The sequence below is a fragment of the Anser cygnoides genome, chromosome 9 (genome assembly GCF_040182565.1).
Source record: "Anser cygnoides isolate HZ-2024a breed goose chromosome 9, Taihu_goose_T2T_genome, whole genome shotgun sequence".
Lineage (NCBI taxonomy): Eukaryota > Metazoa > Chordata > Aves > Anseriformes > Anatidae > Anser > Anser cygnoides.
In genome coordinates, this window is record NC_089881.1 from 6,396,752 (window position 1) to 6,412,858 (window position 16,107).

Here is a 16,107-nt window from a genome sequence, read left to right on the forward strand (position 1 = left end):
TTATCACCACACAATATGTGATGCTAGCCCTCTGAAAACTTGTGTTATTCTGCAATATTTCTTGCTATTTCTGAAGTGTCCCAAATCACAAAGGGGTTCTATACGGTATTTCTACCAATGAACAAAATAGTTGATGTCTGCCATTAATGACTTACAATAAAAAAAAACACTTTCTGCACACAGAACAGTGAATAACAGTCTGTAAACATTTTCCTGAGTTTCTGACTAAACTAACTTTGATTGTTTCTGCCCAATCCCATTCTCCACCCCATATTTGTTTTCCACAAATATTCTCGCAAGCAGTTTATCTGGCACAAATTCTTTCTGAAACAAGCATCTTTAAGTGACTATTGCAGAACAGATTTGAAAAGCCAATTGCTAGTATTTGCAGTGGAAACATGATTTGAAACAAACAAGTTCATTCAACTGAAAAACATAAATACACTACATTTCAGTCATACAATGAAAACTTGAAAATTTGTGTACTGAATTTATGACAAATGCATTAAATTGTTTCCTTGAAGATTCCAAACAGACACATTTAAACATTTGAGGTACAATCAGTCTACTCCCAGAACAATTTGTAAGAGAATTTAAAAAAAACAAAACACACAATAGATTAATTTTGTCAGGTTATTTATCCAGTCCCATTTATGATTCTAGTTGAGTTTAAATACATCTGTAGCAAGTTTTGAAGTAAGGGGAGAAAGTTTATCCAAAAAGAAGTTTGCATGTAGATTTTTTTTTCCTCCTGTGGCCCACGTAAGCAAATGGCACTAGTCCACAGAGAGCAAAAAAGCAAGAGCTACATACCGAGGCCAAAATGAGAACCTGTATGGTCTAGCACTATAGGTATCAGGTAAGAAGGCTAGTAGTAAGGTTCAGAGAGAACTGGAATCAATCTTGCTTTTCTGCCAGAAGTGTTATATTTGAGCACAAATAAAACAAATAAAAATTAGGAAAAAAAAAAGAGTTAGCAATAAGCCTTCCCTCATTTTCCTTTACTCTTCAGTAGGTTACTTTGATGGGAATTAGACAGCCCCCCGCAGGAAGCTCTTTAGTTCTTGTTAAGTCTTTTCACAGCATGTTTGGTGGAAAGAAAGGCTTGTGTTTGATGCTGTTCATCACTCTAGCTGCTGCTTTTCTCAGGTTAAGAAACATCAGTCTGTGTGCACCACTTTCAAAGGCTGCCAAAGTGAAGATCTCATATGGGTTCCAAGTTTCTAGCTGCTGTGTTACAGCACACCCCCTTAGGCAAGCGTGCGTGTCAAGGCTGAACAAGTTTCACACATCAAATGCTCATTTGAGGATCTTTAGTAGGTGAAATTGCTCTTTCTACAAGTGATTGTGTATGCTTGTGCTAACATTGATTTAACTGCATTTCTAGATTGTATTTGAAAATCATAAATGAAATCTTTTCCCCTTTTGAAAGTACTGTTATGACAAGTGTGACAAGATCTGCTCCCAAATCCTGCCCTGCAATACAGGCAGAATAGGACATTCCCTCCCCCCCCTTTTTGTTTTCCCCAGTGTCTACAATGAATAGGGGTGTGGGTACGCCCGATGTACAAATTAATAATTTGACGCTATAATGCAGTGCTTCACTAAGCATTAACACGAACCTTTGCATGCCATTCTTTCCTATGCTGTATAATAGCATGTCAGCGTTTTGCCCCCTGCAATCTGCTGAGGCATAAGCAGGAGCCAGGAATCCAAGCTGCCATTCCCCTGCCTGTTTCAGTAAGCCACACTTCCTCCTGCTCAAGCTGTAACTGTGTTTACCTTTCAGTTCTTCCCTCCAACTTTTCCTGTATGGAGTCAACTGAGTTTGTTCCCTGACCCCTTCTCCACTTGGTCTCTGGTTATAAGTCTGTTCAAAAAAAATAAGTCTCTTGAAGACTGTCATTACCAAATGAACCTTTGCCTCTTTGCTACTTTTACTTCCTTTCACACTTCTGAAAATTACGGAGAGCTGATAAAGTCTGAGTTACTTTTATTGCTTATCAGGGGTTAAAAAAAGTTTCACAGTTAATAAGACTATCACCTCCTTTTGGTTCCCTATTTCTCTCCCTTTACTCAAGCTGTCTTTGTATTAGGTGAAAAGCTATTCTAAAGCTGTCCTTTATGTCTACCAGATCCTATTATGTCTACGCACAAAGGCAGAACTTTAGTGAACCTGGATCTCTTCCCTTCCTGTTCAAGGTCTGCTCTACTGTTGTTACTGAATTTGCTATGTTATCATTGTACACGCATATATAGGAGTGATTTCCTGCTGGGAAGGACTTATCACATCTCCTGGCAAAGTCAATGGAAGGCTTTTCTTTAGCACACCTTTATGAAGGCTTTGCCTGCAAGGCCCCAAGGACCCCAGCTTCGTGTTTGCAATGGCTGCACATGTAGTTAATTAGGGCAATGCAACATCTGTGCAGTGTCCAGCCACCATTCTGGCAGAAAGAGATTTAAGCACAACATACTAACTTTCAGCAGTGCCCTCAGCTCCCGTACCGAGAAACATTTCGATCTCATCATGGCTTAGTAAGCAGACTTTCCTCATCCCCTAACCTTTCCTCTGGATGAATTTATACAACATAAGTGAAGGAGTAGCTTTCAAGTATCTGCTCATCTCTGCACATAGGCACAGCTATATCTCTTCCAGTATCTGCAATTCAGCAACATTTTGACCGAAGTTATCCTCAGCACCCAAATGTTAAGTAGCATTAAGAATCTCAGTCAGAAACATCAGTCTTCAGTGGCTTTGTGACCAGCAGGTCTCATATGTCTCATATTTTTCTTTGGAGAACTTCTGGTTCAGGGTTTCATCTTTCTGCTTGTTCCGATCAACTAACACAAAAACAGAACATGATTTACCATGCAGGCACAGGTTACTGTCATTGGCCTGATCTATTTATCTGATGACTAATTAATTCCTTCTATTTATGTATGCCTGGGAAATAAACATTTTGTGATGAAATAGGTATTATCACCAATACAAAGAAAATGCTACACGAAAGCCCATGGACCCCCCATGGATACATACTGATTTCACACACATTTTCCACACATTTCTATTGGCTCTGCTTGAGACCGCATATTAAAACCCACCAATCTTCCCAGTACAGACTGATGAAAGCCTCAGCAGAAACAGCTGCATTTCACATGTGGTTTAAGTTAATGTCTCATCCTGAATGTTTAACTCTAGCTGGCCATGCTGCTTTTCTAATATTCGCAGTCCTCTTTAGCTTCACATTAGAGGCAAGGTACTCCCTCCCAAAAAGCACAGAAGAATACTTGGTAGCACTTCATTTCTGGAGTGTCCAAACCCACTTTTTTTTATTGCACATAACATGAAAAGTCATCTGTTTGATATCCTGTAAACACATAAAACAGTTGCATAGCACTTTTAAACAGCATAAACAAACACTGATCTGTCCACACAGTAATATTTCTTTTCAATAAAAATGAAGCATTACCAAAGCTAAGTAGGACTACATATTTTTCAGCTGAAGTCTACTATTAAAAAGAAAAAAGAGTATCATAAAATACATCTTCTTCTACTCATTCTTCCTAAATGGGCCAGAAGAAAAACAAAAATCCCAATTATTTACTAGAAGCTGGAACATAAACAAAAGCCCATCATAACCCAGGCAGTCCCTAACATTGCAAACCCGAGTACAGAAAGCCCTTCTTACCCCCCCCCCCCCCGGCCTTGAACCTATTAAGTTAAAGACCAGCAGTAAGTGATTTTACACAGCTGAGCCTATGTGTGTGTATATATAGTCTCTCTCACACGAGCAACTATCACAGATATAGACACTAGTGCTACTATTTTTTCTTGGTAATACACACTTCAGATCATGGGATTCTTCTCTGCAGGTGACCTCACTGCAAGTCATACTATCATCTTACAGATTAGAAGGCAATAAAATAAAGCAACAACACAGGTTTATGTGCATAGCAATACACAACACTCTGTTGTTTGTCCAATGCATTGATCACATGAAAAAGCTTACAAAAGACCTTCTTGAACATGCTCGTTGTTAAGTTTAATGCAGTGATGTTGAGCAGACTCTCAGGAGAACCTGTCCACCACCAATGGCAGCAACAAGAGTCCCTGCATCAGGATTATCTACTCCAATTTCTTCAGCCCTAAGACAATGATAACTTCATTTGTTTAGCACGAAGCCCTCCTAATCTCTATTTGCAAGAGTGGGGACAAGAACCATCAGATATCATTCATGATTTTAGCTATTTTCTCTTCCAGCTGAAACGACAGGTCTTATCACTTGAGAGGAGTTGACTTTTCAGTGAGCACAACACACCCATTACACCTAACGTGGAAGAATTCATTTCAGACAAGTTGCAAAACTCTTCTTCCCTAATATTGCCAATAATACAATACAACATGAACGCCTAGACTGAGTACAGATGAGTAGAGGAGTCAGAGGATAAGAAAGCATTTCCCAACTTTATAAAGCCCCCAGAAGGTAGAGGCACCAGCCCACAGCACTAATGTCAAACACATTCCACAGAGCAGGGCTCGGTCAGACAATTAACAAAAACATGTTTCATCGCACGTTAATCTGTGCAATAAAACACAGGCACCCATCATTACTAGAGCTCTCCTATCCTAGTATTTGCAGACAGCCAGCCATCTTACATGAGTGCTTTACAAATCCTAAGAAAAAATAGAAGTAACTTCAAATTAAATATTGCACAAATTATAAAAACACCAAGCAGATAATGAGAGCAGAGGGAAAGCCTAGTCTTGAAGCTTTTTTACTATAATCATACTGATGCCTGCTTATGTGGGTTTTGGTTCTTTATCCTTACTCTGTCAAAGAACTGGCGTGAGCCATTCCATTGAACACCATATACTGGTGTATGCTGTGCCTCTGCTAGAAGGGTCTGACAGTACAGTGACTCCAGAAAACTTTCTGCAGTACAGACTGAGCCCTTCATAAAGTTCAAAACTACTTCAAGAAGCATGATAGGCAGTGGTTACAGTACTCCAGATTACCTGTGTATTTTCAAATTTAGTTGCCAATAAAGCAGAAAACACAGTGAAAAAAGTGATTTCCTCCCATGCCCTTTCTCACCCCATTCTTCCCTCCAGCTTACCTCCCTCCTGCAGTAGCAGGCAGAGGAGCAGTCCCAGCAGCTGTCCATCTGGGCCAGTCTCTAGGCACAGAGCAGAACTGCAGGCAAACCAGGCAGTACTTCCTCATGATTCTCTATGAGCACCTGACAAAACTGCCACCTGTCTTTGATAACCTTGATGGCTTTTTTATTCCACTAATTTGCCAAATTGTTTTTGAGTGTGTTGTAGTCAATAGAGTGAATGGACAACACAAGTGGCAAAAGGTCACAGCTGACAGTTACCTGACTCCTTGGTGAGCAGAGAAAAAGAATTTAAGAAAAACATTTTTTTTTCTCTGTCCCTTCTCTCCTGTGGAAGAATGGATTAGGTCAGGCTCAACATCTTTCCCTTCTCCCTTCCCATAAAGGTGTGTAATAACTGAAGGCAGTCAACCTTAAAGCCCAGGAAAACAGAATATCTGATTCACAACCCAGGAGTACTTACGCATACTAAAACTAACACTGTTGTGCACAGTGGAATTGCACTAGGATTAAACCAGCAGAGCCCCAAGGTCATAGTTGCCAGCCAATACCACCACACTATGAAACACATTTCCCTGGAAACCAAGAATAGGACAGGTCATTTCCCTAAGCTGTCAAAATGTACTTTATTGCTCTTTTAACAGCCAAAACAACAAACAAAAAGAAAAAAGTACTGTGACTAAGCCTTCCCAATGGACCTTTGCAAGCAAAAGAAGGAAGGCAAAAAGAGCAAGAGGTCACAAAAGTGCATGTAATTAACATAATCAGTGTAGGAGTGGTATCAGCAAATTAAAAATAGAGAGTCTGTATCACCCAGAATGCATGCCCAGGGCAGTACTATGAAGAACAACAAGATATGAGATGTGCCCTTTGGAATAAAGAAGGTGACGTGATAGGATTTCCAGCCAACGAAGAATTTATACATACAGTTTATCCAAAAATCCTTCAACTAGATTTCAATCATTAATAGTTGATGTCAACATTTTGTATATATGGTATGCAAAGATAAATTCTAAGGACATTCAAAGCTCCCCCCCCCTCCCATCATCTTACTCGCACACTGCCCTTTCCAGAGGCAACATTGCGTGGGGATAACTCAGAGATCTCTTGAAAGACAGGGACTAAATTCCTACTTCTTCCAAGGCTGCATTACTTCTGTCCCTCACAGGCATTTGGTAAAACCAAGTTTTGGGACGAAGAGTAATCCCAGACTTGGAAACAAGGCAAATGATTTATCAATATATGTGAGCACCATGGACTTATCATGTGGAGTCATTTATAATACTAACAACATTAGAATCAAGCAGGATGTTTACTGATTTATTTTCCTTTCTTATTTATTTCTGCCTAGCCATCAATGAGCTATCTGAAGAACACTATTATGTATTTTTTGTTGTTGTTGTACAAAGATTTAATAGCATTTACTTTGTGAACTAGAGTTATTGGAATTATGAAGTTTTGTTTACCCTATATCCACTCATTACAATATATTGCAAAGCATGTTTCCTTTGTTTGAAATGAGTCCTTGAAAACTATCAAAAGGAATTCTTTAGAAAATCTTAGCCTCTGCAGAAATCTAGTGCAAAGAAAAATTCTAAGAATAATATCTGAAAAACCCTTCTCTCCTGCACTATTCTCTGTAGTAAATCAAAAACCTTTGTCAAAGAGGAAAACAGAACTAATGTATATGGTTAAAAAGTGACCAGATGCCTTCACAGGACTCATGAAAATCAAGGCTCACTGAGAAAGGTAAGTTTCAAGAAACTTCACGTTTTCCAGGAGCTAGCAAGGGGAAAAAAATGCATCCAAATAAGAGAGAATCACTTGAGCAGTTAGCTTTGACTTCCTTGAGCTTAACTTCAGCTGTGGTGCTGTCTCCACCTGCACACGCTCTGCCCATTGCTCTGGGGGCCCCACTAAGCTCAAGGCCAGGCCCCACTTCTTGCCTGGACTACACCACAGTTGTAAATGTGCACATACCCACCATGTTTGGGCCCATCAAGTATGAGGTTATGGCAGAGCAAAGATGACTTTTCCCTTGAAGTTGTGATCTCCCCCAAAGGATGGCTAGGTAGGATTTAAAACAACCTCTGTATGCTTGGTTTACCACATCAGAAACAAATTAAATTAGTAGCTCAATAAGCTCAGTTATAAACTGTACTTGCTGAAACATTCTTGTCACAGTGGCAGAGGCCTCAGGGAGAGCCAGCTGAGTAATGCTTCAGCCCTCCTCGCTGACCGCTCTGCACCCATCAAACATGGGAGGTACTCCCTCTGCCAGCAGTAAGACACCATTTCCCTTTGCCCGCTTTACTCCATACGATGGATAGCTGTCCCCATTCTTTCCAATCTGACAAAAATCTAAAATTTCACCTCTGCATTTTCATATTTTTCTTATTCAAGAATACACTAAAGAATAGTATTATTGCGGACAGTACTGCTAATGATTTCACCTGTAAAGTCACCTTTCCACTTCAGTCATAGAGAAAGACTTCTCTCAGCCACCCAAAAGCTTTTTATTCACTTTTGTCATACATCCCTAATCTGTGAGCAAGCTGCAAAATTCAAAACCTAAACATACAGCCTTGAACCACAACATTTTTTGTTTTCCAAGTTCCCGTAGACCGGGAAATAAGCCAGTCCTCATTACTATCATGTCAGAGGCCAAGTATGGGAGACCAAAGGATTAAAAAAGAGCCGAGTTCCTTTATTAGCCTGACTTCTACAACACAGAGAAGGTCTCCGGTCCTGGCAGGATACCCAGCACCAGAGCACGCGGTGCCTGGCATGGCGGCCTGGGGATGGAGCTGCTTCTTCCCCCTTCTCCCTGCACAGCAAAGACAACAAACTCCCTCCCACTTCGCATATTCCAATCTACCATTTCAAACAGAGCCCTTTGCTTTTTATCCTAAAGTGGCACTTGTTAAAGGAGCTGTGACCACTCAGGCTATTTCCTTTGAGGATGATAACACTGCTGCAGAAGCTTCATTATTATGCTAATCGAGCACAGTCTGAGCAGCTTTCATAACTGCCACATTAAATCATCCACCAAGGGGAGGCCTCAAGAGCCATTTACATTGCACTGTATGCATATTAATGAAGGCACTAGCTGCAGAATTGTTTTTGAAGCAATAGTCAGGTAAAAAGGGGGAAAAAAAAAATAAGGACATTATTTTGAATGTCAGAAAAGCTAGAGATGGTTAAACTTCACAAAGGTTTTGCAAGTTCAGTGGTGAGGCTTGGTTCTGTTGTCTGCAATTAGGGCTGAATAAAACAACAGAGCAGAAAAGTGCAGCAGCTGCAGTTGTAAAAGGGGTCTCTGTGACAGACTGCAACGTCTCCAAAATATCTGTGCCGTACAACGCACACTCTCGGTCCTCAGCCATATAAATAGAGGAGTCCTTGCCTTATTCTCTCCTCCTCCTGCTCCATCCCCTCCTCTTGTCTCAGGACACACCACTTGTGATGCACCCAGAGAAGATAATGCTACTAGGAAATGAGATAAAGAACAGTACCTAATAGCATGCCTTCAGAATAATTCAAACACATCCATCAAGACCAAAGGAATAAAAGCAAACAAGTGACATTTAGAGCGATCTTGGGCTGACAGCTGAATACAGATACACTTTTCCCAAAAGATAAACCACCTGGAAGCCACCACAGATGAAGGTGGATGATACAGGCACACAGGTTAGGCTGAAGAAATAGCAGGAGCAATAATCACAGCAGTTCACCTGCCCTGACACAGTCATGTTGCTTTTTTTCACGTTATAGAAAATGTGCATCCTGAAGAGGCAGTTTAAGGGCAGAGCAGTGGCATTATTGGCAAGAACTGAGAGCTTTTCCCACTTCTATAAGAAAACTACATAAAGGAAAATGCTCTATGGAAAATGAGGATGATGCTGGCATTGTTATTGAAGCAAAGTCATGACTTTTTTTTTATCAGATCTATCATAGCTTTGTTTAGACAGTTAGACATATTTTAAAATGATTTATAGGTGAATATTATGTGCACTTTGGAAATCTGGCATCCCAGGAAATGTTTTATTTTATGATTCAAGCCATGCACTCTCTTCCATCACCCTATTCTGTAATATCAACAATCCACTTCCCTATCTCCCTCCTGCTTCTCTCCTACTCTCCTCCCCAGACACCTACTCCCCAGGCCCAAACAATGCTTGACAGCAATATTTCATGTCTTCAGGACATCACTTTCAAGCACTCTCTCCCTCCCCACCTCTTTGTTCCAAAGGGATTAGATAAGAGAAATGCAGCATTTACAAGAGCAAGAATTCACCTGGAACCAGTAAAGAACAACTTTTCCACACAGATATGAAGTGTTTAACCACAGTCTCAGCTGAAACCCAAGAACATTTCAACAAGATACCTTTTTCAAATGACGAGACATTTGCATGTTATTGCTGTAATGGCCACAGTAAACCTTGCATATGACGTATGTGCAAAAGGTTGATAAAAAGCCAATAACACGACCTTCCAAGTAAGTCTTCACAAGCCCTAACCTGCCAAGAAAAGAGTAGAACTACAAAAAGTCTGCAACATTTTCCTCCATCTTAAGAGCAAAGAATGACTTGAGATGGAGGGGACCTTCAAAATAATGATGTACCAAAAAGGAAAAGCTCTGTACCAACTTATTACAGTGCTGAAGAAAAGAAGACACTTTGCTGCAGGATGGCTTATCCCTATCTTCCCCACCCTAAAAGAAACTATTCTGTACTCCAATCTTTAATTGGCTTTTAAAGATCCACAAACATGTCTTCCTTATCTTATTTTCCAGTTTCAACTTTTTTCTTCCCAACTGAATTTTTTGGACAATATATCACTCAGAAATAATGCTCATGTTCTCATAATAACTTCCCTCCCTACTGAAAGCTAGAATGTTTCAGTTTTCCATTTTTGAGATTTTTCCTTTAAATCCTACCTTTGCTATCTCAGTTCCATTGCTTGTATTGTGAGCATCATATCATCACAAGGAACTTGACAGATCTAACTCTGAATGGACTCTCTTGAATATTTCAATGCTGTTTTAGATTTTGGGTCTCACTAGGTTAAACTAAATAATAGGGTATAATCCTAAAGCAGAGTAATTTGAGATTTGCCAGCCCCAGTCTGCTATAGATGCTTTTCTAAACAAATTAGGCAGATAAACTGGCACATGGATATTATAACGTCCATCATTCATGACTCCCTTAAGATATTTTAAAATACCACACAAAAATACAGGAATCTAGTTTATGCTCCCCTCCCTCTCCTTACCCCCCCCCCCCCAAAAAAGATAAGACAATATTTATAGGTATCCTATAATTCAAGAAGCAATATTTATCTGATACTATGCTGTGATAGAACAATATAATGCAATTACCTAAATACACTCACGAAAGTAATGAAAATATAACCTTAATTATAATATGATATACAATTATAGATTTTTGTACTCCTAAAACATAACAACAAAACATAAGCAATGCTTTGAGTGACTGTAATGTCAAGAGCTTAGTTTAGCAAATGGATAAAACATGTAGCATTTTAAGTTTCTAATCTCAAACCATGTACATACACTGCATTTTGCTTGCTTTTTGCATGCCTTACTATCATTTCTGCACAATTAGCTGTTCAGCTTCAGGAGCTTCGCAGTACAGACTGACTGCTTCTATATGTTTATATAGTATCTCTCAATAGCACAACGGGGCTCACTCCTTAATGAGGTCTTTGCGAACTACACTGCTGTTACTGCTGCTGTTAATGATCATGCATATCATTTGCACGTAGCAAAGAGGCACATGGTAGCAGCAGATACATGCATACTTTACATGTGATAATTTCACAGGCTAATTTTCTTTCGTTACATAAGCAAGGCAAATGTGTATTGGAAATATATTTGCTTAGCTGTTCTATGAAAGGGATTATTTTGTGTTGTAAGCAAATTAAGGAATCACAGCCTTTGAAATACGAAGAGATGGCAAGAAGAGACAGGAATTCCATTAGCTAGTAAGATAAAAAGTGAACTCAGCTAGGTAAAGTTCATATTCAGGATTTCAGTCTGGTACATACACAGCATTCAGTAGATATCCAGAGAGCTCTGGATGGTTTTGATTTTATTTAAAAGTCACTAAAGTCTTCATTCCTGATCTTTGAAAGCCTAACATTAAATTAAGCCTATGTATGTGGTTTTGCTGGAGGGGTAGGGTGGGGATAGTACTACTGTATGTATTTGTAAATATATTATCGACACAGAGTACATTTCCCACTTTTGATATCCAAGGATTCAACTTCATTGGTAGTCTGTGAATCACAAGTTCCAAAACCACTGTCTATTTCATTTTAAGCTCTCTTATCCAAACCATTTAATGTCTATTAGATCACTGCAACGTGCTGGCTGTGCCCTGTATAATTTCCAATGTCTGTTTGAAAAGTAATTTATACTCTTCCGCTTCCCAGAGTTGTTCTGCATCCTATTACTGCATCTTCCTGGAGGGATTTCTCTGCAAAGTGGAGTTCAGACAGATTTTGCTGTTGTCACTGCAAAGTTAATCTCTCATGCACCACAACCACTGGAGCTAACTCAGCTATCTGGAAACATCATCACAGAGGATTCAGGGAAAGCCACTGCCAGTGGCCCATCAGACTGGACAGTAAATGTCCAAGACAACATCTGAGTACACAGGTAAGGCTGAATATCCACTGGGTCCTGCTTTCTTTCGTGAGACTATACGATAGCAGTAGGGCCAAGATGTTCTCTGGAAGCTACTTCTGATTCTCAGTTAGATTCATCACTTGGTGGTTAAGACAGAAAAAAAGGAACTCTATCCTTCATTACAGAAAAACCATTCAATCTTTTCAAGACTGTAGGTGACAGTTTTGGAGCTCCAACTCCATGAGAGTTCATATTTCAGCTATCAGCCACCCTTATGTCTGGCAGGCAATGGTGGGAGAGAATAAATCTCCCCTTTCTGGCTTGGGCCATCAGTCATTAAAAGCCAACAGAGACACTAGCAAGAGCCCCTTGAAGCTGAAAATCTGCAAGTTGCTCTCTCTGACAGAGGCTGCTGGGGATGCCACAGGCAGAAAGGCAGCCTCGGAGGAAGAAATGGTTCTCCTTTCTTACCGTCTGTAGCTCTAGGCCATCAACTAGACATGTTGAGAGGAATATACATGTTTACCTTAAAATACAACACTTCTTGTAGCTCTCTAGTTTGGTGCTTCCAGATAGAATGTTGGGGTTTGTTTGTTTAAATGATGTAGTTCAAATTGACTATGTTTCCTTCTATCACTAATTAATCATCAGAGCAAATCAGCTGGCACCTAGACTTCTTGAATGTCGTGTAGATGCTGAGCTAACAAATTGGCAATGTTCAAAGGAAAATCTGTATATATTAATACACAAAGCAAACCAAATACCCAGGTTAGAGGAACAGGCATGTGTGTAACAACACTTCCCAATTTTGAAAAGTGAGTTATTTCTCTGCAGGGACAGCTTAATACAATAGAGTGCATAGACCTGGACCTCTGCCAGCACCTGTCTGTTTGGGAATTTCATCCACTTAAATAAGCTGCTGCTCTCTGGATCTCAATTAACCAGACAAGCTGGTGCAATTGCAGAGAACTCAAAAATAAGAGAGAAGATTTCACAGATTCTCCATCTGTAGGCCCCTTCTGTAAGCATGACACATACAAATAGAACTTAATATTGTAGGTGACATCCATAAAATTATGACTTACACTGAGGTAATGAGAAGCTAGTAGAGAAACATCAGCATGAGGCCCCAGAACAAATGTTATTTTTCATGGCTTACTTCAATCATTGTCATCAGAAGTCAGCATCTATACTGTGCACCTTATTGATACAACAGCTCTAGTGGAATCTGAGATCTGCCAGAACTGCTAACTGCTCCATGACTTAACCCCAGCTCCAAGTGGGCAGAAGGGTTCACCAGCATGAATCTAATTATAGGACAGAGCCCTACATTTATACAATGACAATTTGACTAGCAGAATATAGCTACATCAAAAGGCTTGAACAGCACAGTAAATCATGAGAACCTAATTTTCTCTTTGTAAGAATCTTGTAGGACTGTAAAGGAATGGAACCAATAGCTTCTAAAAATAAAAACAACCAATCAACCAACCAACCAAACAAACAAAAACAATAAAATCCCACAACATTTGTGAGGTAATTGTATTTTTTCCCACATATTTTCCAACACCACTATAGAATTCCAGAGCAGGGATGAAAGTTGCCAGTAAATTCTTTCAGCTCACACATATAACCAAGAGATTCCTACTTAATGTCACTAGATTGCTCACATTCAGTTTTTAATAATGACATAAAACACTGCTGTTCTTCTCCATAAAGCAGCCTGTCATTTGCCAGACTCTTTATCTGTCTGATCTACTGGGACTGTATGCTTTTAGAATGGGGTCTTTCAGAGTGTGTTGGAAGTACTCTCTGAACAATGAAGCTGTTAAACAAGTTGCGGCTTTTAGGCTTCATCATCATAATGCAGGATTTGTGTTTTCTTTACAGTGCATTGTAGGAAACTGTTGTCAAAAATTGATATTGCTAGCAGTGCTAGCAAAATTAATATTTTTTACATTTTCCATCTGGTGATAAACAAGAAATTTTGAATCTATTTTGCAATTATTTTTTTTTTAAATCTATTTTGTAATCTATTTTAACGAATGTCAGAAATACGTTATATTTTTTAAGAATATCTAAGAGGTGGCAGGAAGGATTGAGGATTTTAAAAGTGCAAATCAGTGTGTTATACACCTTTTTTTTTTTTTTTTTTCCAAAGCAAGTTACTGCAAAAAAGAAAAAGAACATCTGGTGATTTATACTATTCATAAAACAATTCATGTCATCTTTACTACACCAATCACTTTCCAACGTACTTAGAAGATGACTGAAGACGTTTTAACCAGGTGTAAATTTACTGGTAAAATAACCATAAATGGAAGATACATATAAGCTTGGACCTGCTACTATTGTCAGGAGAGTTTAATCAACCGATTCCTTGGACTCTTATCTATAGGCAACCACAACTCATAAAAGACATGCAAACGTGGAAGACAGTATCAGTGTGAAAGGTAAGCAAATAAACATCAAGGCCAAACTGGCATATAATAAGAATATAATAACTACAAGACTGAAGATAGCAAGACAAAATAATTGCAGATTCCATACCCCAATACTGCTTTATTTGAAAGGTTTATTCTTGACCCAATAATTTTTAATTTAGTCAACTTTCTCTACTATGCTGATTATTATAAGCTGGGTGTTGAAAAGACATACATGATACTACACAGAACACAGATTTAGTTTGCAAAGCTCTATAAATACTTTCCAATAGCTAGTCCAGTTCAGATCTTTGCCCAGATTTCACATTTATTTTCCAAAGACTTTATTATAAAAATTCAGTCTGGGGATGGAATTAAGCATGAAAAGTTTAAATTAACAAAAATAAAACTTAGCTAAGTTTTAAGTAACTGGCTTCTCACTTGTGACAGGAACTAGGGGCAATCACATTCACTGGCAGTGCTGCCCCCACCATACTAATACCTGTTTTAAGACACTAAAAAAACATGTATCAGAAGAGAGATGAAATTCCTTAAAGAGTAGTACTGTACTCATTTTCTCTTGTGGTTTGTTCCACATTAATACACATTCAACATTAATATTATTACACATTATATTTTATTAATACACATTCAACATTTGTACACCATGGCTGTACACTTATACTCATCCCATGGAAGCATGTCACATTAGATTATTGTGCTCAATGACATGACATAACCTGATTCACACTGTAGATCTTCACTGGTAGACTGCGGTCAGGGTTAAATAAATTGTATCAGTATTATTTGTGTGATCAATTGACTGCGAGGTCTAATATGGCTAAAGTACAACAGAATATGTGAATGTTCCAGACATAGGGCATTTCTTTGAAATCAATGACTGCTTGAAAGGTTTGATAAGTAGAGGCTTTGGGCTATTAATGCCAGCTGATCATTAAGTCCACACAAATTGTTATAGCCTTTATAACCTTTTCTTATCTAAAGAAAACAATTAAACACTTTAATTACATTACAGGGATGACAGAAGATAATTGGAGTTATCAGGAAATTATGTAGTCCTGTTAATGTAAGTTACTATGTCATATCCATTGCTTACCAATGTACTTACCATCTAGATAAAGTAAAAGTAACTCTTCAATTAGGCCCCTATCCAAACCACATAGAATGAAAAAATACAAAATAAGTAACACAAAGCCAAACGAAATATAGTATTAAACTAGTATTTTATAATCTTCTAAGAATAGATCTGTAGAGAGGACACATTGAGGGAGCCTGCATTTAAAAGGTGCAGTTACCACATGTGGAACATATTCACTTCTATACCTTTATTTTAAAACTGTGATACATAGAAGCATAGGGAAATTCTTTGTTTTTATTGCTTCTCTGATCTTGCACCTTTTATGTAAAAATAGTACCACCAGTACAGGACAGCCTACCAACAGAATGTTCTTTTTATTATTTAATAAAACGTTATTCTCTCTAGATCTTTTCTGGGGACATGTGTCTTAGAAAACTCCTACTTCTGAAACACTGGGACTCCTCCTCCGTATTTTAGTAATTAATTCTTCACAGGAATCAGGTTATTATAGAGAAATTTGCACAGGACTATGACTGGGTCTAAAAGGCGTACTTTTTACAGTGTGACTTCTGACTGTTTCCACTACGAAGAAAATGTGCAGGAAGGTACTCCTTCACATTTTACTGCCATTCTTTTCCCGCATAAACTGCTAAGGCTGAACAGCAGGCACAACAGAAGTTGCAATATTTCCCAGGGAATTCCTGGTCATGATGTGCCAGCATATTGGACTTTGAAGATTTACTGTTTTGCTATTAAGGGAAATATGTAAGAAAATATTTACAAGTGGTCATTAGGGCTAAATGATATCCTTATCC

At 38.7% G+C, this 16,107-nt stretch overlaps 1 protein-coding gene across 3 annotated transcripts in view; it reads right to left on the minus strand.

Annotated features, from left to right (window-relative positions):
- LOC106040346 (uncharacterized) overlaps positions 1-16,107 on the minus strand; it is a 596,086-nt gene that overhangs the window by 391,879 nt on the left and 188,100 nt on the right. For 2 of the 3 annotated variants that reach the window (XM_067002028.1, XM_067002027.1), the window contains exon 1: positions 5,119-6,062. The exons of the other annotated variant lie outside the window; for it this stretch is intronic. In XM_067002028.1, the coding sequence (XP_066858129.1) occupies positions 5,119-5,166 (48 nt within the window). In that variant the 5' untranslated portion in view covers positions 5,167-6,062. Of the gene's footprint in view, positions 1-5,118; positions 6,063-16,107 lie in introns of those variants that run through there. 3 annotated transcript variants of the gene reach the window in all.